The sequence below is a fragment of the Agelaius phoeniceus genome, chromosome 32 (assembly GCF_051311805.1).
Source record: "Agelaius phoeniceus isolate bAgePho1 chromosome 32, bAgePho1.hap1, whole genome shotgun sequence".
NCBI lineage: Eukaryota > Metazoa > Chordata > Aves > Passeriformes > Icteridae > Agelaius > Agelaius phoeniceus.
In genome coordinates this window covers 1273794-1301008 of record NC_135296.1, presented here as the reverse complement: position 1 = coordinate 1301008, position 27215 = coordinate 1273794, and the positions used below count along the sequence as shown (strand labels likewise).

The 27215-nt window shown below is 57.7% G+C and overlaps 1 protein-coding gene across 1 annotated transcript in view; it reads left to right on the top strand.

Moving 5' to 3' along the window:
- Positions 1–721: 721 nt before the first annotated feature.
- The window catches only part of VAV1 (vav guanine nucleotide exchange factor 1), a 53429-nt gene continuing 26935 nt past the window's right edge, over positions 722–27215 (top strand). Inside the window, exons 1-12 of the mRNA XM_077192223.1 lie at positions 722–1811; positions 3963–4079; positions 4169–4227; positions 5575–5640; positions 6470–6578; positions 9374–9463; positions 10187–10255; positions 14226–14332; positions 16819–16915; positions 18303–18398; positions 23216–23284; positions 25115–25201. Of these exons, the coding sequence (XP_077048338.1) occupies positions 1608–1811; positions 3963–4079; positions 4169–4227; positions 5575–5640; positions 6470–6578; positions 9374–9463; positions 10187–10255; positions 14226–14332; positions 16819–16915; positions 18303–18398; positions 23216–23284; positions 25115–25201 (1170 nt within the window). The 5' untranslated portion in view covers positions 722–1607. The remainder of the gene's footprint in view (positions 1812–3962; positions 4080–4168; positions 4228–5574; positions 5641–6469; positions 6579–9373; positions 9464–10186; positions 10256–14225; positions 14333–16818; positions 16916–18302; positions 18399–23215; positions 23285–25114; positions 25202–27215) is intronic.

The window sequence follows — 27215 nt, the reverse complement described above, 5'->3', positions numbered from 1 at the left end:
CCAGCAGCTCCTCCAGGCCACCGGAGCTTCTCCAGCAGCAGCAGCAGGAGGAGGAGGAAGAGGAGGAGGAGGAGGAGGAGCCCGTCGGGGCCATCCGGAGGTGGCGGTGGCACCGGGAGCGGCGTTTGTCACTTGTCACCGGTGGTGGCCCCACGGGGCCCCAGCGCCTCCGGTTCCTCCCTTTCCTGGGGGGAAGGGACCTCCTGAGCCGGGGGAGGTGGCCCAGGAGCGCTTGGAGGGGCTGAGGTTGGTGCAGGGGTCATCCAGGGGTCATCCAGGGGTCATCCAGGGGTCATCCAGGGGTCATCCAGGACCTGGCCACACAAGGCAAGGCCTCAGCTGGTGCTGGTCTGGACAGGAGTGGTGACACCAGGATCTCATCTCCATCAGGGTCTCATCTTCACCAGGATCTCACCCACATCAGGATCTCATCTCCATCAGGATCTCATCTCCATCAGGATTTCACCTCCACCAGGATCTCACCTGCATCAGGATCTCACCCACATCAGGATCTCACCTCCACCAGGATCCCATCTCCACCAGGATCTCACCTCCACCAGGGTCTCATCTCCACCAGGATCTCACCTCCACATCAGGATCCCACCTCCACCAGGATCTCATCTCCATCAGGATCTCATCTTCACCAGGATCCCATCTCCATCAGGATCTCACCTCCACATCAGGATCTCATCTCCACCAGGATCTCACCTCCACCAGGGTCTCATCTCCACCAGGATCCCATATCCATCAGGATCTCATCTCCACCAGGATCCCATCTCCAGCAGGGTCTCACCTTCACCAGGATCCCATCTCCACTGGGATCTCATCTCCATCAGGATCTTATTTCCATTGGGACCTCACCTCCACCAGGATTTCATCTCCACCAGGATCCCATCTCCATCAGCTCCTGGCCAGAAGTTGATGGTTGGACCCTCTTCCTTCGACTCCTTCACTGAAGTTCATCCTGCCAGGACCCACCTCCACCAGTTCCTCCACTGGAGCTCATCCCACCAAGACCCACCTCCATTGAAGTTCATCCCACCAGGACCCACCTCCACTGAAGTTCTTCCACTGAAGTTCATCCCACCAGGACCGACCTCCATTGAAGTTCTTCTATTGAAGTTCATCCTGCCACGACCCACCTCCATAGAAGTTCATCCCACCAGAACCTGCCTCCACTGAAGTTCATCCCACCAGGACCCACCTCCACTGAAGTTCTTCCACTGAAATTCATCCCACCAGAACCCACTTCCATGGAAGTTCATCCTGCCAGGACCCACCTCCACTGAAATTCATCCCACCAGGACCCACCTCCATAGAAGTTCATCCCACCAGAACCTGCCTCCACTGAAGTTCACCCCCCCAGGACCCACCTCCACTGAAGTTCTCCATTGAAGTTCATCCCACCAGGACCCATCTCCACTGAAGTTCTCCATTGAAGTTCACCCCACCAGGACCCACCTCCATTGAAGTTCTCCATTGAAGTTCACCCACCAGGACCCACCTCCACTGAAGTTCTCCCCTGAAGTTCACCCCACCAGGACGCCCGTCCCCAGCAGTTCACCCCGCCAGGAGCCGCCTGCCCGCGGTGTCCCCGTGGTGTCCCCATGGAGGTGTGGCGGCAGTGCGCCCACTGGCTGGTGGCCGCGCGCGTCCTGCCCGCGGGACACCGGGCCAGCAGCCCCGGGGGACAGGTGTGGGACCTGGCGCAGGCGCTGCGTGACGGGGTCCTGCTGTGCCACCTGCTCAACGCGCTCCTGCCCCGCGCCGTGCCACCAAGGGACATCTGCCCCCGGCCACAGATGTCACAGGTGAGAGCCCAATGGGAACAATGGTGGGGACAATGGTGGAGACAATGGGGATGGGGACAATGGTGGGGACAATGGTGGGGACAATGTCCTGCTCCGCGCCGTGACACCAAGGGACATCTGCCCCCGGCCACAGATGTCACAGGTGAGAGCCCCATGGGGACAATGGTGGGGACAATGATGGGGACAATGGTGGGTGGTGGGGACAATGGGGATGGGGACAACGGTGGGCACAATGTCCTCCTGCCTCATGCCGTGCCACCACGGGACATCTGTCCCCGGCCACAGATGTCACAGGTGAGAGCCCCATGGGGACAATGGGGATGGGGACAATGGTGGGGACAATGTCCTCCTGCTCCATGCCGTGCCACCAAGGGACATCTGTCCCCGGCCACAGATGTCACAGGTGAGAGCCCAATGGGGACAATGATGGGGACAATGGTGGGGACAATGGTGGGTGGTGGGGACAATGGAGATGGGGATGTTGATGGTGACAATGGTGGGCACAATGTCCTGCTGCCCCGCGCTGTGCCACCGAGGGACATCTGTCCCCGGCCACAGATGTCACAGGTGAGAGCCCCATGGGGACAATGGTGGGGACAATGGTGGGGACAATGTCCTGCTCCATGCTGTGCCACCGAGGGACATCTGCCCCCGGCCACAGATGTCACAGGTGAGAGCCCCAATGGGTGGGGACATTGATGGGGACAATGATGGGGACATTGATGGGGACAATGGTGGTGACAATGTCCTGCTCCGCGCCGTGACATCAAGGGACATCTGTCCCCAGCCACAGATGTCACAGGTGAGAGCCCCAGAGGGGACAATGGGTTGGTGACATTGATGGGGACAATGATGGGTGGTGGGGACAATGGGGATGGGGACAATGATGGTGACAATGTCCTCCTGCTCCACGCCGTGCCAATGCGGGACATCTGTCCCCGGTCACAGATGTCACAGGTGAGAGCCCAATGGGGACAATGATGGGGACAATGGTGGGTGGTGGGGACAATGAGGATGGGGACAATGATGGTGACAATGTCCTGCTCCACACCATGCCACCGCGGGACATCTGTCCCCAGCCACAGATGTCACAGGTCAGAGCCCCGATGGGGACACTGGGGGTGACAATGGCAGTGACAATGGTGGGTGGTGGGGACAATGGGGATGGGGACATTGATGGTGTCAATGACAGGACTGGCGTGATTGAGAGACTTGGGGTGATGATGATGATGACGATGACAATGAGGACATTGGGGTTGTTGGTGATGGTGACATTGATGGTGACAATGACAGGACTGGCGTGATTGAGAGACCTGGGGTGATGATGATGATGACGATGATGATGACGATGACGATGACGATGAGGAGGACATTTGGGTTGTTGGTGATGGTGACATTGATGGTGACAATGACAGGACTGGCGTGATTGAGAGACCTGGGGTGATGATGATGATGACGATGATGATGACGATGACGATGACGATGAGGAGGACATTTGGGTTGTTGGTGATGGTGACATTGATGGTGACAATGACAGGACTGGCGTGATTGAGAGACCTGGGGTGATGGTGATGATGATGACGATGACGATGATGACGATGATCATGACGATGATGATGATGATGAGGACATTTGGGTTGTTGGTGATGGTGACATTGATGGTGACAAAGATGGGTGTGGATGAGAGTGGAGACCGTGATGGGCACAATGGGGATGATGATGATGATGGTGATGATGACGACGATGAGGACATTGGGGTTGTCGGTGATGGTGACATTGATGGTGACAATGACAGGACTGGCGTGATTGAGAGACCTGGGGTGATGATGATGATGACAATGACGATGATGACGATGACGATGACGATGATGACGATGACAATGATGATGATGACGATGACGATGACGATGACGATGACGATGATGATGATGACAATGATGATGGTGGTGGTGGTGGCAATGCTCACGGGGTTGACAGCGACCATGACGACATCAATGGCGGAGATGATGCCACCATCGGTGACAATGGTGGTCACAACTGTGGCGAGACAGAGACCCTGATTTTGATGGCGATCACGGGGGGGGGGTGCCGGTGATGACAGAGGTGACACCGGTGACGCCGGTGACCCTGGTGCCACCGGTGCCACCACAGTTCCTGTGCCTGAGGAACATCCGCACCTTCCTGACCGCCTGCGCTGACAAATTCGGGCTCCCCAAGCACCGGCTCTTCGGCGCCTTCGACCTCTTCGACGTCCAGGACTTCGGCAAGGTGGGCGCAGGGGTCCGGCTGTGCTGGGGGGTGGGACCCGGGGGTCCGGGTCACCCCTCAGGGCCCCGGTGTCACCGCGGTGTCCCCAGGTGATCGAGACGCTCTCCACGCTCTCCTGGACGCCCATCGCGCAGAGCAAAGGATTCACGTGAGTGGGCGGGACACGGGCGGCCATCCCGGAGGGTCCAGGTGTCCAGGGCCCGGTCTGAGGGATGCCAGCGTCCAGTCCCAGTGTCCAGCAGTGTCCAGTCCCAGTGTCCAGTCCCAGTGTCCAGTCCCAATGTCCAGCAGTGTCCAGTCCCAGTGTCCAGTCCCAGTGTCCAGTCCCTGAGGGTCCCAAATGTCCAGTCCCTGGTGTCCAGTCCCCTCTCTGAGGAACCCCAGTGTCCAGTCCCAGTGTCCAGTCCCAGTGTCCAGTTCCTGGTGTCCAGTCCCTAAGGGTCCCAAATGTCCAGTCCCTGGTGTCCAGTCCCCTCTCTGAGGGACCTCAGTGTCCATCCCAGTGTCCAGTCCCAGTGTCCAGTAGTGTCCAGTCCCAGTGTCCAGTCCCAGTGTTCCCAGTGTCCAGTCCCAGTGTTCCCAGTGTTCCCAGTGTTCCCAGTGTCCAGTCCCAGTGTCCAGTCCCAGTGTCCAGCAGTGTCCAGCAGTGTCCAGCAGTGTCCAGTCCCAGTGTTCCCAGTGTCCAGTCCCAGTGTCCAGCAGTGTCCAGTCCCAGTGTCCATCCCAGTGTCCCCAGTGTCCAGCAGTGTCCAGTCCCAATGTCCAGCAGTGTCCAGTCCCAGTGTTCCCAGTGTCCAGTCCCAGTGTCCAGTCCCAGTGTTCCCAGTGTCCAGTCCCAGTGTCCAGTCCCAGTGTTCCCAGTGTCCAGTCCCAGTGTCCAGCAGTGTCCAGTCCCAGTGTTCCCAGTGTCCAGTCCCAGTGTCCAGTCCCAGTGTCCAGTCCCAGTGTCCAGTCCCCATGTCCCCAGTGTCCAGTCCCAGTGTCCAGCAGTGTCCAGGCCCTGTGTCCAGTCCCCAGGGGTCACTCCTGTCCAGTCCCAGTGTCCAGTCCCAGTGTCCAGTCCCAGTGTCCAGTCCCGGTGTCCAGTCCCAGTGTTCCCAGTGTTCCCAGTGTCCAGTCCCAGTGTCCAGCACTGTCCAGTCCCAATGTCCAGTCCCAGTGTCCAGTCCCAGTGTCAGTCCCAATGTCCAGTCCCAGTGTCCAGTCCCAATGTCCAGCAGTGTCCAGTCCCAGTGTCCATCCCAGTGTCCATCCCAGTGTCCAGCAGTGTCCAGTCCCAGTGTCCAGCAGTGTCCAGCAGTGTCCAATCCCAGTGTTCCCAGTGTCCAGTCCCAGTGTTCCCAGTGTTCCCAGTGTCCATCCCAGTGTCCAGTCCCAGTGTCCAGCAGTGTCCAGTCCCAGTGTCCAGCAGTGTCCAGTCCCAGTGTTCCCAGTGTTCCCAGTGTCCATCCCAGTGTCCAGCAGTGTCCAGCAGTGTCCGGCCGTGTCCCCCCAGGCCGTTCCCATCCGAGGACAGCGTTGGGGACGATGACGTTTACAGCGGCCTCTCCGACCTCATCGAGTGAGCACTGGGGATACTGGGATGTACTGGGATGTACTGGGGGATACTGGGATGTACTGGGATGTACTGGGAGATACTGGGATGTACTGGGAGATACTGGGGATACTGGGGATACTGGGATGTACTGGGAGACACTGGGGATACTGGGATGTACTGGGATGTACTGGGGGATACTGGGATGTACTGGGATGTACTGGGAGATACTGGGATGTACTGGGAGATACTGGGGATACTGGGGATACTGGGATGTACTGGGAGATACTGGGGATACTGGGATGTACTGGGGAATACTGGGATATACTGGGGGATACTGGGATGTAGTGGGGATACTGGGGATACTGGGATGTACTGGGATGTACTGGGAGATACTGGGAGATACTGGGGGTACTGAGATGTACTGGGGATACTGGGATGTACTGGGGATACTTGGATGTACTGGGGGATACTGGGAGATACTGGGGATACTGGGAGATACTGGGATATACTGGGGATACTGGGAGATACTGGGGATACTGGGATGTACTGGGGATGTACTGGGGATACCGGGGGATACTGGGATGTACTGGGAGATACTGGGGGATGCTGGGGATACTGGGAGATACTGGGGATACTGGGATGTACTGGGGGATACTGGGGAGGTCTGGGGTCATTGGGGGTGGCATTGGGAACAAAAAGAGAGACATTTGGGGACAAAAAGGGACATTTGGGAACCCTGAGGGATTTGGGGACAATCAGGGTTCCCCGAGGGATTTCGGGGGGTGGCTCCGGGTGGGTGTCCCCAGGTGTCCCCAGGTGTCCCCAGGTGTCCCCAAGTGTCCCCTGCCCGCAGTGACACGGCCGAGGAGGACGATGACCTCTACGACTGCGTGGAGGCCGAGGGCGACGACGGCGACGACGTCTACGAGGACCTGATGAGGGTCGAGCCCGCCCCGGCCGCGGTGGGTGGGACCCCCCAGCCCCAAAAAACGGCTGGGACACGCCCCAAAAAACGGCTGGGACACCCCCAAAATCGGCTGGGACACGCCCCCAAAATCAGCTGGGACACGCCCCAAAAACAGCTGGGGACACGCCCCCAAAACGGCTGGGACACGCCCCCAAAAACAGCTGGGACACGCCCCAAAAACGGCTGGGACACGCCCCAAAAAACGGCTGGGACACGCCCCCAAAAAACAGATGGGAAACCCCAAAAAACTGCTGGGACACGCCCCAAAAACAGCTGGGACACGCCCTAAAAAACAGCTGGGACACGCCCCCAAAAACGGCTGGGACGCGCCCACCCCAAAAACAGCTGGGACACGCCCCCAAAATCAGCTGGGACACGCCCCCAAAAACGGCTGGGAAACCCCAAAACCAGCTGGGACACGCCCCAAAAAACGGCTGGGACACGCCCCCAAAAAACAGATGGGAAACCCCCCAAAAAAACAGCTGGGACACGCCCCCAAAAAACAGCTGGGAATGCCCCAAAAAACAGCTGGGAACCCCCCAAAAACAGCTGGGAACCCCCCAAAAACAGCTGGGACACGCCCCCAAAAACGGCTGGGAACCCCCACCCCAAAAACAGTGGGAAACCACCCAAAAAACAGCTGAGGACACGCCCCCAAAAACGGCTGGGACACGCCCCCAAAAAACAGCTGGGAAACCCCCCAAAAACAGTGGAAAACCACCCAAAAAACAGCTGGGAAACCCCCAAAAACAGCTGGGACACGCCCCCAAAAAACAGATGGGAAAACCCCCCCAAAAAACAGCTGGGAAACCCCCAAAAACAGCTGGGACACGCCCCAAAAAACAGCTGGGAACTTCCAAAAATGTCTGGGAATCCCCACCCCCAAATCACCTGGGACCCCCCAAAAACAGCTGGGAGTCCCCAAAGAGAGCAAGGAACCCCCAAAAACACCTGGGTGGTGTCCCAGGTGTTTTTTGGGGGCTCCCAGGTGTTTTTTGGGTGGTCCCAGGTGTTTTTTGGGGTGGTCCCAGGTGTTTTTGGAGACTCCCAGATGTTTGGTGGTGTTCCAGGTGTTTTTTAGGGGGTCCCAGATGTTTTCTGGTGTCCCAGGTGTTTTTGGGGATTCCCAGATGTTTTTTGGGGTGGTTCCAAGGGTTTTGGAGACTCCCAGATCTTTGGTGGTGTTGCAGGTGGTTTTGGGGTGGTCCCAGGTGTTTTTTAGGGGGTCCCAGATGTTTGATGGTGTCCCAGGTGTTTTTTGGGTGGTCCCAGGTGTTTTTTGGGGTGGTTCCAAGGGTTTTGGAGACTCCCAGATCTTTGGTGGCCTCCCAGGTGTTTTTGGGGTGGTCCCAGGTGTTTTTGGGGTGGTCCCAGGTGGTTTTGGGGACTCCCAGGTGTTTTTGGGGTGGTCCCAGGGGTTTTGGAGACTCCCAGATGTTTGGTGGGGTCCCAGGTGGTTTTGGGGACTCCCAGGTGTTTTTTGGGGTGGTCCCAGGTGTTTTGGGGGACTCCCAGATGTTTGGTGGTGTCCCAGGTGGTTTTGGGGGACTCCCAGATGTTTGATGGTGTCCCAGGTGTTTTTTGGGGTGGTCCCAGGTGTTTTTTGGGGTGGTCCCAGGTGTTTTGGGGGACTCCCAGATGTTTGGTGGTGTCCCAGGTGTTTTGGAGACTCCCAGATGTTTGGTGGTGTCCCAGGTGGTTTTGGAGACTCCCAGGTGTTTTTTGGGTGGTCCCAGATGTTTGATGGTGTCCCAGGTGGTTTTGGAGGGTCCCAGGTGGTTTTGGGGTGATCCCAGGTGTTTTTTAGGGGGTCCCAGGTGGTTTTGGGGTGGTTCCAGGTGTTTTTGGTGGTGTCCCAGGTGTTTTGGAGACTCCCAGATGTTTGATGGTGTCCCAGGTGGTTTTGGAGACTCCCAGGTGTTTTTTAGGGGGTCCCAGGTGGTTTTGGGGTGGTCCCAGGTGTTTTGGGGTGTCACAGGTGTTTTTGGGGTGGTCCCAGGTGTTTTGGAGACTCCCAGATGTTTGATGGTGTCCCAGGTGGTTTTGGAGACTCCCCGGTGTTTTTTGGGGTGGTCCCAGGTGGTTTTGGGGTGGTTCCAGGTGGTTTTGGGGACTCCCAGGTGTTTTTGGGGTGGTTCCAGGTGTTTTGAAGACTCCCAGATGTTTTCTGGTGTCCCAGGTGTTTTTGGGGACTCCCAGGTGTTTTTGGGGTGGTTCCAAGGGTTTTGGGGACTCCCAGATGTTTGGTGGTGTCCCAGGTGTTTTTGGTGCTGTCCCAGGTGATTCTGGGGACTCCCAGGTGTTTTTGGGGTGGTTCCAAGGGTTTTGGAGACTCCCAGATGTTTGGTGGTGTTCCAGGTGTTTTTTAGGGGGTCCCAGATGTTTGGTGGTGTCCCAGGTGTTTTTTGGGGTGGTCCCAGGTGTTTTGGGGGACTCCCAGATGTTTGATGGTGTCCCAGGTGGTTTTGGGGTGATCCCAGGTGTTTTTTAGGGGGTCCCAGGTGTTTTTGGGGTGGTCCCAGGTGTTTTATGGGGACTCCCAGGTGTTTTTTGGGGTGGTTCCAAGGGTTTTGGAGACCCCCAGATCTTTGGTGGTGTTGCAGGTGTTTTTGGGGTGGTCCCAGGTGTTTTTAGGGTGGTTCCAGGTGTTTTGAAGACTCCCAGATGTTTTCTGGTGTCCCAGGTGCTTTTGGGGTGGTTCCAGGTGATTTTGGGGGTTGTCCCAGGTGTTTTTCGGAGGTTGATTGATTGATTGATTGATTGTCCCTGATGTCCCCAATGTCCCCACAGAAGGGGGGCGTGGACCGGCGGCTCTGCTGCCTCCAGGAGCTGCGGCAGACGGAGGAGAGATACACGGAGACCCTGGAGTCCATCTGCCAGGTGGGGACATTGGGGACACCTTGGGGACAATGGGGACACCTTGGGGACACTGGGGACAATGGGTACACGGAGACCCTGGAGTCCATCTGCCAGGTGGGGACATTGGGGACAATGGGGACACCTTGGGGACATTGGGGACACTGGGGACATGGAGACCCTGGAGTCCATCTGCCAGGTGGGGACACTGGGGACACCTTGGGGACACCTTGGGGACATTGGGGACACTGGGGACATTGGGGACACCTTGGGGACATTGGGGACACAGAGACCCTGGAGTCCATCTGCCAGGTGGGGACACCCTGGGGACACCTTGGGGACACCTTGGGGACACTGGGGACACGGAGACCCTGGAGTCCATCTGCCAGGTGGGGACACCTTGGGGACATTGGGGACATTGGGGACAATGGGGACATTGAGGGTATTGGGGACACTGGGGACACTGAGGACATTGGGTACATGGTGACCCTGGAGTCCATCTGCCAGGTGGGGACATTGGAGACATTTGGGACACTGGGAGTATTGGGGACATTGGGGACATCAGGGACACCGGGGGTATTGGGGAAATCAGGGGCATTGGGGACAGAGATGGGAAATGGGGACACCTTGGGGACACTGGGGACAGAGGTGGCCTCACGGGGCCTCCCAGTGCTCCCAGTAAGGCTCAGTGTCCCCCGTGTCACCCGATGTCCCCTGGTGTCACTTGGTGTCCTCTGCTGTCCCCAGCACTTCCTGCGGCCACTGCGGCACTTCCTGAGCCCCCGGGACATGGAGAGCGTCTTCATCAACGTGGAGGTGACAATGGGGACATGGGGACACTGACCGGTGACACTGACCAGTGACAATGGGGACATGGGGACACTGACCGGTGACACCAGTGACGGGGAGGTGACAGTGACACTGGGGACCATGGGGACAGGGGGACACTGACCGGTGACACCAGTAACACCAGTGACAATGGGGACATGGGGACACTGACCAGTGACACCAGTGACGGGGAGGTGACAGTGACACTGGGGACCATGGGGACAGGGGGACACTGACCGGTGACACCAGTGACAGTGACAATGGGGACAGGGGGACACTGACCGGTGACACCAGTGACACCAGTGACAGTGACAATGGGGACAGGGGGACAGGGGACACTGACCAGTAACACCAGTGACACCAGTGACACCAGTGACACCAGCGACACCAGTGACACCAGTGACGTGGAGGTGACAGTGACAATGGGGACATGGGGACAGGGGGACACTGACCGGTGACACCAGTGACACCAGTGACACCAGTGACACCAGTGACAGTGACAATGGGGACAGGGGGACAGGGGGACACTGACCAGTGACACCAGTAACACCAGTGACACCAGTGACACCAGTGACGTGGAGGTGACAGTGACAATGGGGACATGGGACACGGGGACACCAGTGACACCAGTGACCGGGAGGTGACAGTGACACTGGGGACCATGGGGACAGGGGGACACTGACCAGTGACACCAGTGACACCAGTGACACCACTGACACCAGTGACACCAGTGACACCAGTGACGTGGAGGTGACAGTGACAATGGGGACATGGGGACATGGGACAGGGGGACACCAGTGACACCAGTAACCCCTCCCAGCCCCTCCCAGTGCTCCCAATACCACCCCCTGACCTCTCCCAGTGCTCCCAGTTCCCTCCCAGCTCTCCCAGTTCTCCCAGTAACCCCTCCTACCTCTCCCATTCCCAGCACTCCCAGTATTCCCAGTCCCGTCCCAGTGACCCCAGTTCGCAGGAGCTGCTGGAGCACTCCCAGTCCCATTCCCAGCACTCCCAGTGCTCCCAGTGCTCCCAGTCCCCATTCCCAGTGTTCCCAGTGCTCCCAGTCCCCATTCCCAGCCCTCCCAGTGCTCCCAGTGCTCCCAGCGCTCCCAGTCCCCATTCCCAGCTCTCCCAGTGATCCCAGTCCTCATTCCCAGCACTCCCAGTCCCTGTTCCCAGTGCTCCCAGTCCCGTCCCAGTGCTCCCAGTGACCCCGGTTCGCAGGAGCTGCTGGAGCACTCCCAGTCCCCATTCCCAGCTCTCCCAGTATTCCCAGTATTCCCAGTGTTCCCAGCACTCCCAGTGCTCCCAGTCCCCATTCCCAGTCCCGTCCCAGTATTCCCAGTGCTCCCAGCACTCCCAGTGCTCCCAGTCCTGTCCCAGTGCTCCCAGTTCCCCCATTCCCAGTATTCCCAGCGCTCCCAGTATTCCCAGTATTCCCAGTGCTCCCGGTTCGCAGGAGCTGCTGGAGCACTCCCAGTCCCCATTCCCAGTCCCGGCTCCCAGTGCTCCCAGTGCTCCCAGTCCCCATTCCCAGCACTCCCAGTATTCCCAGCACTCCCAGCATTCCCAGAATTCCCAGTATTCCCAGTATTCCCAGTGCTCCCAGTATTCCCAGTATTCCCAGTATTCCCAGTGCTCCCAGTGTTCCCAGTATTCCCAGCACTCCCAGCACTCCCAGTGCTCCCAGTATTCCCAGCGTTCCCAGTGCTCCCGTTTCTCAGGAGCTGCTGGAGCACTCCCAGTATTCCCAGTATTCCCAGTATTCCCAGTATTCCCAGTATTCCCAGTGTTCCCAGTATTCCCAGTGCTCCCGGTCCCAGTATTCCCAGTATTCCCAGCACTCCCAGCACTCCCAGCGCTCCCGTTTCTCAGGAGCTGCTGGAGCACTCCCAGCGCTCCCAGTATTCCCAGTATTCCCAGTATTCCCAGCACTCCCAGTATTCCCAGTATTCCCAGTGCTCCCAGTGTTCCCAGTATTCCCAGTATTCCCAGTATCTCCCAGTATTCCCAGTATTCCCAGTATCTCCCGTGTCTCAGGAGCTGCTGGAGCACTCCCAGTCCCCATTCCCAGTATTCCCAGCACTCCCAGTATCTCCCAGTACATCCCAGTACATCCCAGTATTCCCAGTATCTCCCGTGTCTCAGGAGCTGCTGGGACACTCCCAGTCCCCATTCCCAGTCCCCGTTCCAATTATTCCCAGCACTCCCAGTATTCCCAGTACATCCCAGTACATCCCAGTATCATCTCTCCCGTGTCTCAGGAGCTGCTGGGACACTCCCAGTCCCCATTCCCAGTCCCCATTCCCAGTATTCCCAGTATCTCCCAGTATCTCCCAGTACATCCCAGTATCATCTCCCGTGTCTCAGGAGCTGCTGGGACACTCCCAGTCCCCATTCCCAGTCCCCGTTCCCAGTATTCCCAGTATCTCCCAGTATCTCCCAGTACATCCCAGTATCATCTCCTGTGTCTCAGGAGCTGCTGGGACACTCCCAGTCCCCATTCCCAGTATTCCCACTATCTCCCAGTATTCCCAGTGTTCCCAGTATCATCTCCCGTGTCTCAGGAGCTGCTGGGACACTCCCAGTCCCCATTCCCAGTACATCCCAGTACATCCCAGTACATCCCAGTATCATCTCCCGTGTCTCAGGAGCTGCTGGAGCACTCCCAGCACTCCCAGTATTCCCATTATTCCCAGTACATCCCAGTACATCCCAGTATCATCTCCCGTGTCTCAGGAGCTGCTGGAGCACTCCCAGTGTTCCCAGTACATCCCAGTACATCCCAGTATCTCCCAGTACATCCCAGTATCATCTCCCGTGTCTCAGGAGCTGCTGGAGCACTCCCAGCACTCCCAGCACTCCCAGCACTCCCAGCACTCCCAGTATCTCCCAGTATTCCCAGTGTTCCCAGTATCATCTCCCGTCTCTCAGGAGCTGCTGGAGCACTCCCAGTGTTCCCAGTACATCCCAGTACATCCCAGTATCTCCCAGTGTTCCCAGTATCATCTCCCGTGTCTCAGGAGCTGCTGGGACACTCCCAGTCCCCATTCCCAGTACATCCCAGTATTCCCAGTGTTCCCAGTATCATCTCCCGTGTCTCAGGAGCTGCTGGAGCACTCCCAGCACTCCCAGCACTCCCAGTATCTCCCAGTATCTCCCAGTACATCCCAGTATCATCTCCCGTCTCTCAGGAGCTGCTGGGACACTCCCAGTCCCCATTCCCAGTATTCCCAGTACATCCCAGTATTCCCAGTATCATCTCCGGTGTCTCAGGAGCTGCTGGAGCACTCCCAGCACTCCCAGCACTCCCAGTATCTCCCATTATTCCCAGTATCTCCCAGTACATCCCAGTATCCCCAGTATCATCTCCCGTGTCTCAGGAGCTGCTGGGGCACTCCCAGTCCCCATTCCCAGTATTCCCAGTACATCCCAGTATCTCCCAGTACATCCCAGTACATCCCAGTATCATCTCCCGTGTCTCAGGAGCTGCTGGGACACTCCCAGTCCCCATTCCCAGTATTCCCAGTATCTCCCAGTACATCCCAGTATCTCCCAGTACATCCCAGTATCATCTCCCGTGTCTCAGGAGCTGCTGGAGCACTCCCAGTCCCCATTCCCAGTATATCCCAGTATCTCCCAGTACATCCCAGTATCATCTCCCGTGTCTCAGGAGCTGCTGGGACACTCCCAGTCCCCATTCCCAGTATTCCCAGTATCTCCCAGTACATCCCAGTATCTCCCAGTACATCCCAGTATCATCTCCCGTCTCTCAGGAGCTGCTGGAGCACTCCCAGCACTCCCAGCACTCCCAGTACATCCCAGTACATCCCAGTACATCCCAGTATCATCTCCCGTGTCTCAGGAGCTGCTGGGACACTCCCAGTCCCCACTCCCAGTATCTCCCAGTATCTCCCAGTACATCCCAGTATTCCCAGTATCATCTCCCGTCTCTCAGGAGCTGCTCTGCCTCCACCGCCGCTTCCTGGGGGAGCTGCGGGGGGCGCTGGGGGGGCCCGGGGGGGGGCGGGCGCTGCCCCCCCTGTTCCTGCAGTACAAGGAGAGGTACGGGGGGGGGGGCGAGGGGTTTGGGGGGGTCCTGAGGGGGTTTGGGGGGGTCCTGAGGGGATTTGGGGGATTTGGGGGGGTCCTGAGGGGGTTTAGAGGGGTCCTGAGTGGATTTGGGGGGGATTTGGGGGGGCCTGAGTGGATTTAGGGGCGTCCTGGGGGAATTTGGGGGGTCCTGGGGGGATTTGGGGGAATTTGGGGGGTCCTGAGGGGGTTTGGGGGCGTCCTAAGGGGATTTAGGGGGGTCCTGGGGGGATTTGGGGGAATTTGGGGGCAACTTGGGGGGGCCTGAGGAGATTTAGGGGGGTCCTGAGGGGGTTTGGGGGCGTCCTGAGGGGATTTAGGGGGGTCTTGAGGGGGTTTGGGGGATTTGGGGGGGTCCTGAGGGGGTTTGGGGGGGTCCTGAGGGGATTTGGGGGGGGGGCTGAGTGGATTTAGGGGGTTCTGGGGGGATTTGGGGGAATTTGGGGGGGTTCTGAGGGGATCTGGGGGGGTCCTGAGGGGATTTAGGGGCGTCCTAAGGGGATTTAGGGGGGATTTGGGGGGTCCTGAGGGGATTTGAGGGGGGTCTTGAGGGGGTTTGGGGGATTTAGGGGAGTCCTGAGGGGATTTGGGGGCTCCTAGGGGGATTTGAGGGGTCCTGAGGGGATTTGGGGGGGTCCTGAGTGGATCTGGGGGGGTTCTGAGGGGATTTGGGGGCGCCTGAGGGGATTTGGGGTGGGGCTGAGGGGATTTAGGGGGGACTTGGGGGTCCTGAGGGGATTTAGGGGGGATTTGAGGGGATTTAGGGGGGCCCTGGGGGGATTTGGGGGGTCCTGAGGGGATTTGGGGGTGTCCTGAGGGGAATTGGGGGATTTTAAGCAGATTACCATGATTTTTTTCTTAATTTTGGGTGGATTTAGTTGGATTTCGCTGAAATTTTGTTGGATTTTGGGGTGAATTTTGTTGGATTTTGGATTTTTTTTTTTAATTTTTGAGTGGATTTTGTTGGATTTTGGGTTAATTTGGGTGGATTTTGTTGGATTTTGGGTTTCCACCCCAGGTTCCTGCTCTACGGCCGCTACTGCAGGCAGGTGGATTTTGGGTGAATTTTGGATGGTTTTTGTTTAATTTTTGAGTGAATTTTGTTGGATTTTGGTTGAATTTTGTTGGATTTTGCGTGAATTTTGTCAGGTTTTTTTAATGGGTGAATTTTATTGGATTTTGTTGGATTTTGGGTGGATTTTGGGTGGATTTTGTGTGAATTTTGGGTGGATTTTGTTGGATTTTGGGTTAATTTGGGTGTATTTTGTTGTATTTTGGGTTTCCACCCAGGTTCCTGCTCTACGGCCGCTACTGCAGCCGGGTGGATTTGGGGTGAATTTTGGGTGAATTTTGTTGGATTTTGTTGGATTTTGGGTGAATTTTATTGGATTTTGAGTGAATTTTGTTGGATTTTGGTTGATTTGGGGTGGATTTTCTTGGATTTTGGGTGGATTTTGTTGGATTTTGTGTTTCTACCCCAAGTTCCTGCTCTACGGCCGCTACTGCAGCCGGGTGGATTTTGGGTGGATTTTGGGTGAATTTTCTTGGATTTTGGGTGGATTTTGGGTGGATTTTGGGTGAATTTTGTGTGGATTTTGAGTGGATTTTGTTGGATTTTGGGTTAATTTGGGTGGATTTTGTTGGATTTTGGGTTTCCACCCCAGGTTCTTCCTCTACGGCCGCTACTGCAGCCGGGTGGATTTTGGGTGAATTTGGGTGAATTTTCGATGGTTTTTGTTTAATTTTTGAGTGAATTTTGTTGGATTTTGGTTGAATTTTGTTGGATTTTGCGTGAATTTTGTCAGGTTTTTTTTATGGGTGAATTTTATTGGATTTTGTTGGATTTTGGGTGGATTTTGAGTGAATTTTATTGTATTTTGAGTGAATTTTGTTGGAGTTTTGGTGGATTTTGAGTGAATTTTTTTGGATTTTGGGTTAATTTGGGTGGATTTTGTTGTAATTTGTGTCCCCCCCCAGGTTCCTGCTCTACGGCCGCTACTGCAGCCGGGTGGATTTTGGGTGGATTTTGCTGGATTTTGGATGTTTTTTTTTTAATTTTGGGGTGAATTTGGTTGAATTTGGGTGTATTTTGTTGTATTTTGTGTTCCCACCCAGGTTCCTGCTCTACGGCCGCTACTGCAGCCAGGTGGATTTGGGGTGAATTTGGGTGGATTTTGTTGGATTTTGGTTGATTTTGGGTCAATTTTGTTGGATTTTGGGTGAATTTTGGATGGTTTTTGTTTAATTTTTGGTTGAATTTTGTTGGATTTTGCATGAATTTTGTCAGGGTTTTTTTATGGGTGAATTTTATTGGATTTTGTTGGATTTTGGGTGGATTTTGAGTGAATTTTATTGGATTTTGAGTGAATTTTGTTGGAGTTTTGGTGGATTTTGAGTGGATTTTTTTGGATTTTTTTGGATTTTGGGTGTATTTTGTTGTATTTTGTGTCCCCACCCAGGTTCCTGCTCTACGGCCGCTACTGCAGCCAGGTGGAGGCGGCCGCGCGGCGCCTGGACCAGCTCTCCACCTGCACCGACCTGCGCATGAAGCTCCAGGTGAGCCCCGAAACGACCCCAAAGTGGCTCCAAAATGACCCCAAAATTACCCCAAACCGCCCCAAAGTCACCCCAAAATGACCCCAAAAAACCCTAAACTGACCCTAAATGAACCCCAATTACCCCAAATGACCCCAAAGCGACCCTAAATGACCTGAAAGTGACCCCAAATTACCCCAAATTGACCTAAAATGACCCCAAACTGACCCGAAATGTCCCCAAAATTACCCCAAAGTGACCCCAAATGTCCCCAAAATTTCCCCGAAAAGTGGCCCCGAAGTGGCCCCAAAAAGCCAGAAACTGACCCTAAATGAAATCAGAGTGCCCCAAATGTCCCCAAAGTGACCCCAAATGACCCCTAAATGTCCCCAGTGACCCCAAAGGGACCCCCCAAGTGACCCCAAATGGCCCCAAAGTGACCCCAATGTCCCTGATGACCCCAAAGTGACCCAAACATCCCCAAAATGACCCCAAATTAGCCCAATTTGACCCTAAAGTTGACCCAAACTGACCCCAAAAGACCCTAAAGTGACCCCAAAGGGACCCCAAACAGCCCTAAACTGACCCAAAACTGACCCCAAATGTCCCCAAATTTACCCTAAACTGACCCCAGTGTGACTCCCAAATGACCACAAACTGACCCAAATGGCCCCAAAGTGACCCCAAACGTCCCCAAACCGACCCTCAATGACCCGAAACTGACCCCAAATTACCCCAAATTGACCCTAAAATGACCCAAAACTGACCCTAAATGTCCCCAAAGTGACCCCAAATGTCCCCTAAATGACCCCAAACAGCCCCAAAGTGTCCCCAAATGGCCCCAAAGTGATCCCAATGTCCCCAAATGACCCCAAACTGACCCTAAATGTCCCCAAAATTACCCCAAAGTGACCCCAAATGGCCCCAAAGTGACCCCAAATGTCCTCAAAGTGACCCCAAACGGCCCCAAAACAGCCCCAAATGGCCCCAAATGTCCCCAAAATGACCCCACCTGTCCCCAAATGGCCCCAAACTGACTCTAAATGTCCCCAAAGTGACCCCAAATTGACCCTAAAATGACTCCAAACTGACTCTAAATGTCCCCAAACTGACCCTAAATGTCCCCAAAATTTCCCCAAGTCCCCAAAGTGACCCCAAATTACCCCTAAATGGCCCCAAAGTGACCCCAAATTACCCCTAAGTGACCCCAAGGTGCCCCCAAATGGCCCCAAAGTGACCCCAAAATTACCCCAAAGTGCCCCCAAACTGACCCCAAATGTCCCCCAAGTGACCCCACCTGTCCCTAAATGGCCCCAAAGTGACCCCACCTGTCCCTAAATGCCCCCAAATGCCCCCAAAGTGACCCCAATGTCCCCAAAGTGACCCCCGATGTCCCCGATGTCCCCAGGAGTGCTCCCAGCGCGCCACCAACGGGCGATTCACCCTGCGGGACCTGCTGATGGTGCCCATGCAGAGGGTGCTGAAATATCACCTGCTGCTCCAGGTGACACCTGGGGGTACCTGGGACACACCTGGGGGACATGGGGACACCTGGGGGGACATGGGGACACACCTGGGGACACCTGGGACACACCTGGTATCAGCAGCTGCTGATGGTGCCCATGCAGAGGGTGCTGAAATATCACCTGCTGCTCCAGGTGACACCTGGGGACATGGGACACACCCATTACACACCTGGGGACACCTGGGGGACATGGGGACACACCTGGGCACTCCTGGTGTCAGCAGCTGCTGATGGTGCCCATGCAGAGGGTGCTGAAATATCACCTGCTGCTCCAGGTGACACCTGGGGACACACCTGGGGACATGGGGACACACCTGGGGACACACCTGGGCACACCTGGGGACACCTGGGACACACCTGGTATCAGCAGCTGCTGATGGTGCCCATGCAGAGGGTGCTGAAATATCACCTGCTGCTCCAGGTGACACCTGGGGACACACCTGGGGGACATGGGGACACCTGGGACACACCTGGGACACACCTGGGCACACCTGGGACACACCTGGGGACAGCCAGGGGGACATGAGGACACCTGGGACACACCTGGGGACATTTGGGGACACCTGGGGACACCTGGGGGGACATGGGGACACACCTGGGACACACCTGGGGACATTGGGGACATTGGGGACACCCCTGGGTGGTACCTGGGGCACACCTGGGGACATTGGGGACACACCTGGGACACACCTGGGGACATTTTGGGACACACCTGGGCACACCTGGGCACACACCTGGGGACACATGGAGACACCTGGGACACACCTGGGCACACCTGGACACACCTGGGTGGTATCTGGGGCACACCTGGGGACATTTGGGGACACCTGGGACACATCTGGGATGCACATGGGGACACCTGGGACACACCCATTACACACCTGGGGGGTACCTAGGGACACATCTGGGGACAGCTGGGGGGTACGTGGGGACACTTGGGAACACACCTGGGCACACCTGGGGACGCTTGGGAACATTTGGGGACACACCTGAGCACACCTGGGGACACCTGGGACACACCTGGGGACATTTGGGGACACACCTGGGACACACCTGGGGACACCTGGGGACATTGGGGGACACACTTGGGACACACCTGGGACACACCTGGACACACCTGGTATCAGCAGCTGCTGATGGTGCCCATGCAGAGGGTGCTGAAATATCACCTGCTGCTCCAGGTGACACCTGGGGACACACCTGGGGGGACATGGGGACACCTGGGACACACCCATTACACACCTGGGGACACCTGGACATACCTGGGACACACCTGAGCACACCTGGGACACACCTGGGGACACCTGGGACACACCTGGGACACACCTGGGACACACCTGGGACACACCTGGTATCAGCAGCTGCTGATGGTGCCCATGCAGAGGGTGCTGAAATATCACCTGCTGCTCCAGGTGACACCTGGGGACACACCTGGGACACACCTGGGGGACATGGGGACACCTGGGACACACCTGGGGACACCTGGGGACACACCTGGGGGACATGGGGACATTTGGGGACACACCTGGGGACACCTGGGGACAGCAGCTGCTGATGGTGCCCATGCAGAGGGTGCTGAAATATCACCTGCTGCTCCAGGTGACACCTGGGGACACACCTGGGGACACACCTGGGGGACATGGGGACACACCTGGGACACACCTGGGGACACATGGAGACACCTGGGGACACCTGGGGGGGAAGGGACACACCTGGGACACACCTGGGACACACCTGGGACACACCTGGGCACACCTGGGCACACCTGGGACACACCTGGGGCACACCTGGGACACACCTGGGCACACCTGGGGCACACCTGGTATCAGCAGCTGCTGATGGTGCCCATGCAGAGGGTGCTGAAATATCACCTGCTGCTCCAGGTGACACCTGGGGACACACCTGGGGGACATGGGGACACCTGGGACACATCTGGGCACACCTGGGGCACACCTGGGCACACCTGGGACACACCTGGGACACACCTGGGACACACCTGGGCACACCTGGGGGACATGGGGACACCTGGGACACACCTGGGACACACCTGGGCACACCTGGGTGGTATCTGGGACACACCTGGGACACCTGGGACACACCTGGGCACACCTGGGACACACCTGGGCACTCCTGGTATCAGCAGCTGCTGATGGTGCCCATGCAGAGGGTGCTGAAATATCACCTGCTGCTCCAGGTGACACCTGGGGACACATGGGACACACCCATTACACACCTGGGGACACCTGGGGACACCTGGGGGACATGGGGACACACCTGGGACACACCTGGTGTCAGCAGCTGCTGATGGTGCCCATGCAGAGGGTGCTGAAATATCACCTGCTGCTCCAGGTGACACCTGGGGATACCTGGGGACACATGGAGACACCTGGGACACACCTGGAGACATTGGGGACACACCTGGGACACACCTGGGACACACCTGGGGACATTTGGGGACAGACCTGGGGACACACCTGGGGACACCTGGGACACACCCATTACACACCTGGCACACCTGGGGACACCTGGGACACACCTGGGGACACCTGGGACACACCTGGGGGGACATGGGACACACCTGGGGACAGCCAGGGGGACACACCTGGGACACACCTGGGCACACCTGGGGGGGACATGGGGACACCTGGAGGGGGAGGGACACACCTGGGGACATTTGGGGACACACCTGGGGGGACATGGGGACACCTGGGGGGACATGGGGACACCTGGGACACACCTGGGACACACCTGGGACACACCTGGGGGACATGGGGACACACCTGGGGACACCAGGACACACCTGGGGCACACCTGGGCACACCTGGTAGCAGCAGCTGCTGATGGTGCCCATGCAGAGGGTGCTGAAATATCACCTGCTGCTCCAGGTGACACCTGGGGACACACCTGGGGGACATGGGGACACCTGGGGGGACATGGGACACACCTGGGACACACCTGGGGACACCTGGGACACACCCATTACACACCTGGGCACACCTGGGGGGACCTGGGGGGACCTGGGGACACCTGGGGACACCTGGGACACACCCATTACACACCTGGCACACCTGGGGACACCTGGGACACACCTGGGGGGACATGGGACACACCTGGGGACAGCCAGGGGGACACACCTGGGACACACCTGGGACACACCTGGGGACACCTGGGGGGGACATGGGGACACCTGGAGGGGGAGGGACACACCTGGGGACATTTGGGGACACACCTGGGGGGACATGGGGACACCTGGGGGGACATGGGGACACCTGGGACACACCTGGGACACACCTGGGGACACCTGGGGCACACCCATTACACACCCATTACACACCTGGGGACATTCGGGGACACACGTGGGACACACCTGGGACACACCTGGGGGGACATGGGGACACACCTGGGGACAGCCAGGGGGACATGGGGACACCTGGGACACACCTGGGGACAGCTGAGACACACCTGGGCACACCTGGGCACACCTGGGGGGACATGGGGACACCTTAGACACACCTGGGACAGACCTGGGGACACCTGGGGACACACCTGGGACACACCCATTACACACCCATTACACACCCATTACACACCTGGGCACACCTGGAGGGGAAGGGACACACCTGGGGCACACCTGGGCACACCTGGGACACACCCATTACACACCTGGGCACACCTGGGACACACCTGGGGACAGCAGCTGCTGATGGTGCCCATGCAGAGGGTGCTGAAATATCACCTGCTGCTCCAGGTGACACCTGGGACACACCTGGGGGGACATGGGGACACCTGGGACACACCTGGGGCACACCTGGGGCACACCTGGGGACAGCCAGGGGGACATGGGGACACCTGGGACACACCTGGGCACACCTGGGCACACCTGGGACACACCTGGGACACACCTGGGACACACCTGGGGGGACATGGGGACACCTGGGCACACCTGGGGACATTTGGGGACACATGGAGACACCTGGGGATACACCTGGGGACACACCTGGGCACACCTGAGAACATTTGGGGGCATACCTGGGGACACCTAGAGGGGAAGGACACACCTGGAGACACCTGGGGACACCTGGGGGGGTACCTGGGCACACCTGAGGACATTTGGGGACACACCTGGGCACACCTGGGGGGACATGGGGACACCTTAAACACACCTGGGACACACCTAGGACAGACCTGGGGACACTGGGGACACCTGGGGGGGACATGGGGACACCTGGGACACACCCATTACACACCTGGACACACCTGGGACACACCTGGGACACATGGGGGGTACCTAGGGACACATCTGGGGACACCTGGGACACACCTGGGACACACCTGAGCACACCTGGGGGGCATGGGGACACCTGGAGGGGAAGGGACACACCCATTACACACCTGGGACACACCTGGGACACACCTGGGGACACGGGGGGACACACGGGGGGACATGGGGACACCTGGGCACACCTGGGGACATTGGGGACACACCTGGACACACCTGGGGACAGCCAGGGGGACACACCTGGGGACACACGGGGGGACATGGGGACACCTGGGCACACCTGGACACCCCTGGGTTGGCTCCTGGGGCACACCTGGGGACATTGGGGACACTTGGGGACACACCGGGACACCTGGGCACACCTGGGTGGTACCTGGGACACACCTGGGGACATTGGGGACACACCTGGGGCACACCTGGGGACATTTGGGGACACCTGAGACACACCTGGGACACACCTGGGGACATTGGGGGCACACCTGGGCACAGCTGGGCCCACGCTGACCTTTGACCCCAGGAGCTGGTGAAGCTGACCCCGGACGCGGCCGAGCGGGAGCGGCTGAGGGGGGCCCTGGACGCCATGAGGGTGGGGCTGGGGGCGTTTTGGGGGGATTTGGGGCATTTTGGGGGGATTTGGGGCATTTTGGGGGGATTTGGGGCATTTTGGGGGGATTTGGGGAGATTTGGGGGCATTTTGGGGGGATTTGGGGCATTTTGGGGGGGATTTTGGGAGGATTTGGGGGGGGATTTGGGGGTCCTGGGGAGGATTTAGGGGGGATTTGGGGCATTTTGGGGAGATTTGGGGGGGACTTTGGGGCATTTTGGGGGGAATTTTGGGGGGATTTGGGGGGGATTTGGGGGCATTTTGGGGGGGATTTGGGGGGATTTGGGGGGGATTTTGGGGCATTTTGGGAGGATTTGGGGAGATTTGGGGCATTTTGGGGGGGATTTTGGGAGGATTTTGGGGGGATTTTGGGGTCCTGGAGGGGATTTTGGGGGCGGTTTGGGGGGGACTTTGGGGCGTTTTGGGGGGAATTTTGGGGCCTTTTGGGGGGCCTGGGGGTGATTTTGGGGTCCTGGAGGGGATTTATGGTGGATTTGGGGGGGATTTGGGGCATTTTGGGGGGGATTTTGGGGCGTTTTGGGGGTCCTGGGGAGGATTTAGGGGGGATTTGGGGAGATTTGGGGCATTTTGGGGGGGATTTTGGGAGGATTTTGGGGGGATTTTGGGGTCCTGGAGGGGATTTAGGGGGGATTTTGGGGGAGATTTAGGGCGTTTTGGGGGGATTTTGGGAGGATTTGGGGCTGATTTTGGGGCGTTTTGGGGGTCCTGAAGGAATCTGGGGGTCCTGGGGGTGATTTTGGGGTCCTGGAGGGGATTTATGGTGGATTTGGGGGGGATTTGGGGGCGTTTTGGGGGTCCTGAAGGAATCTGGGGGTCCTGGAGGGGATTTGGGGGTCCTGGAGGGGATTTGGGGGGGATTTGGGGGCGTTTTGGGGGTCCTGTAGGAATTTGGGGGTCCTGGGGAGGTTTGGGGGAAATCCGGGGGCAGTTTGGGGGTCCTGAGGGGGATGTGGGGGGATTTGGGGGGAATTTTGGGGCCAATTTGGGGCCGATTTGGGGGTTCTGTGGGGTCCTGAGGGGTTTGAGGGGGATTTTGGGGGGAGGTTTGGGAGTTTTGGGGCCTCTTGAGGCAGATTTGGGGGGGTCCTGGGGGAATTTGGGGGAGATTTGGGGGGGTCTTGGGGGGAATTTGGGGGTTCCAGGGTGGGATTTGGGGTTTTGGGGGGGATTTTGGGGGTTCCAGGGGAGGATTTTGGGATTTCTGAGTAGGATTTTGGGGTTTCTAGGGGGGATTTTGGGGTTTCTGGGGGATTTTGGGGTTCCAGGGTGGGATTTTGGGGTTTCTTAATGGGATTTTGGGGTTTGAGGCAGGTTTGGGGTTCCAGGGGGGATTTTGAGATTTCTGGGGGTGATTTTGGGGTCCAGGGGGGGATTTTGGGGTTTCTGGGGGGGATTTTGGGGGTTCCAGGGGGGAATTTTGGGGTTTCTGGGGGGATTTTGTGGTTTGAGGCAGGTTTGGGGTTTCTGGGTGGGATTTGGGTTTCCAGGGGAGGATTTTGGGGTTTCTGGGGGGGATTTTGGGATTTCTGAGTGGGATTTTGGGGTTTCTGGGGGGGATTTTGGGGTTTCTGGGGGGATTTTGGGGTTTGAGGCAGGTTTGGGGTTCCAGGGGGTTTTTGAGCTTTCTGGAGGGTGATTTTGGGGTCCAGGGTGGGATTTTGGGGTTTCTTAGTGGGATTTTGGGGTTTCTGGGTGGGATTTTGGGGTTCCAAGGGGGGATTCTGGGGTTTCCAGGGGTGGATTTTGGGGTTCCTTGGGGGTCTCTGACCGGAGCCCCCCGAACCCCCCCAGGACCTGGCCCAGTGCGTGAACGAGGTCAAACGGGACAACGAGACCCTGAAACAGCTCACGAGCATCCAGCTCTGCCTGCACAACATGGTGGGCACCCCAAAAAATCCCCAAATTCCATCCTGGGAGCCCCAAAATCCACCCCGGGACCCCCAAATTCCCCTGGGAGCCCCAAAATCCCCTCCGGGACCCCCCAAAATCCCCAAATTCCACCCCGGGAACCCCAAAATCCACCCCGGGACCCCCAAAATCCCCCTGGGAACCCCAAAATCCACCCCGGGATCCCCAAAATACCCAAATTCACCCTGGGAACCACAAAATTCCCCAAATTCCACCCTGGGAACCCCAAAATTCCCCAAATTCCACCCTGGGAACCCCAAAATCCACCCCGGGACCCCCAAATTCCCCAAATCCTCCCTGGGAACCCCAAAATCCACCCCGGACCCCCAAATTCCCCCCTGGGGACCCCCCAAAATCCCCGAATTCCCCCCTGGGAACCCCAAAATCCACCCCGGGACCCCCAAAATCCACCCCGGGATCCCCAAAATCCCCAAATTCCACCCCGGGACCCCCAAAATACCCAAATTCCATCCTGGGAACCCCAAAATTCCCCAAATTCCCCTGGGAACCCCAAAATCCACCCCGGGACCCCCAAAATCCCCAAATCCCACCCCGGGAACCCCAAAATCCACCCCGGGACCCCCAAAATCCCCAAATTCCACCCTGGGAACCCCAAAATCCCCTCCGGGACCCCCAAAATCCCCAAATTCCACCCTGGGAGCCCCAAAATCCCCCCAGGACCCCCAAATTCCCCTGGGAATCCCAAAATCCACCCCGGGACCCCCAAAATACCCAAATCCTCCCTGGGAACCCCAAAATCCACCCCGGGACCCCCAAAATACCCAAATTCCACCCTGGGAACCCCAAAATCTCCTCCGGGACCCCCAAAATACCCAAATTCCACCCTGGGAACTCCAAAATCCACCCCGGGACCCCCAGATTCCCCCCAAAATCCCCAAATTCCACCCTGGGAACCCCAAAATCCCCCCAGGATCCCCAAAATCCCCAAATTCCACCCTGGGAACCCCAAAATCCCCTCCAGGACCCCCAAATTCCCCTGGGAACCCCAAAATCCACCCCGGGACCCCCAAATTCCCCCCAAAATCCCCAAATCCCACCCCGGGAACCCCAAATCCCACCCCGGGACTCCCAAAATCCCCCCTGGGACCCCCCAAAATCCCCAAATTCCACCCTGGGAACCCCAAAATTCCCCAAATTCCCCCTGGGAACCCCAAAATCCCCCCCGGGATCCCCAAAATACCCAAATTCACCCTGGGAACCACAAAATTCCCCAAATTCCACCCTGGGAACCCCAAAATCCAACCCGGGACCCCCAAAATCCTCAAATTCCCCCCTGGGAACCCCAAAATCCACCCCGGGACCACCAAAATCCCCCAAATCCCCCTGGGAACCCCAAATCACCCCCAGAAACCCCAAAATCCCCTCCGGGACCCCCAAAATCCCCGAATTCCACCCTGGGAACACCAAAATCCCCCCCGGGACCCCCAAATTCCCCGAATTCCACCCTGAAAACCCCAAAATCCACCCCAGGATCCCCAAATTCCCCCCGGGACCCCAAAATCCCCAAATTCCCCCCTGGGAACCCCAAAATCCCCCCCGGGACCCCCAAAATCCCCAAATTCCCCCCTGGGAACCCCAAATTCCCCCCGGGAACCCCAAAATCCACCCCGGGACTCCCAAAATCCCCCCTGGGAACCCCAAAATACCCAAAATCCTCCCTGGGAGCCCCAAAATCCACCCCGGGATCCCCAAAATTCCTCAAATCCCCCCTGGGAACCCCAAAATCCCCCCCGGGACCCCCAAAATCCCCAAATTCCACCCTGGGAACCCCAAAATCCACCCCAGGATCCCCAAATTCCCCCCGGGACCCCCAAAATCCCCAAATTCCACCCTGGGAACCCCAAAATTCCCCAAATTCCACCCTGGGAACCCCAAAATACCCAAATTCCACCCTGGGAACCCCAAAATTCCCCAAATTCCACCCTGGGACCCCCAAATTCCCCCTGGGAACCCCAAAATCCAC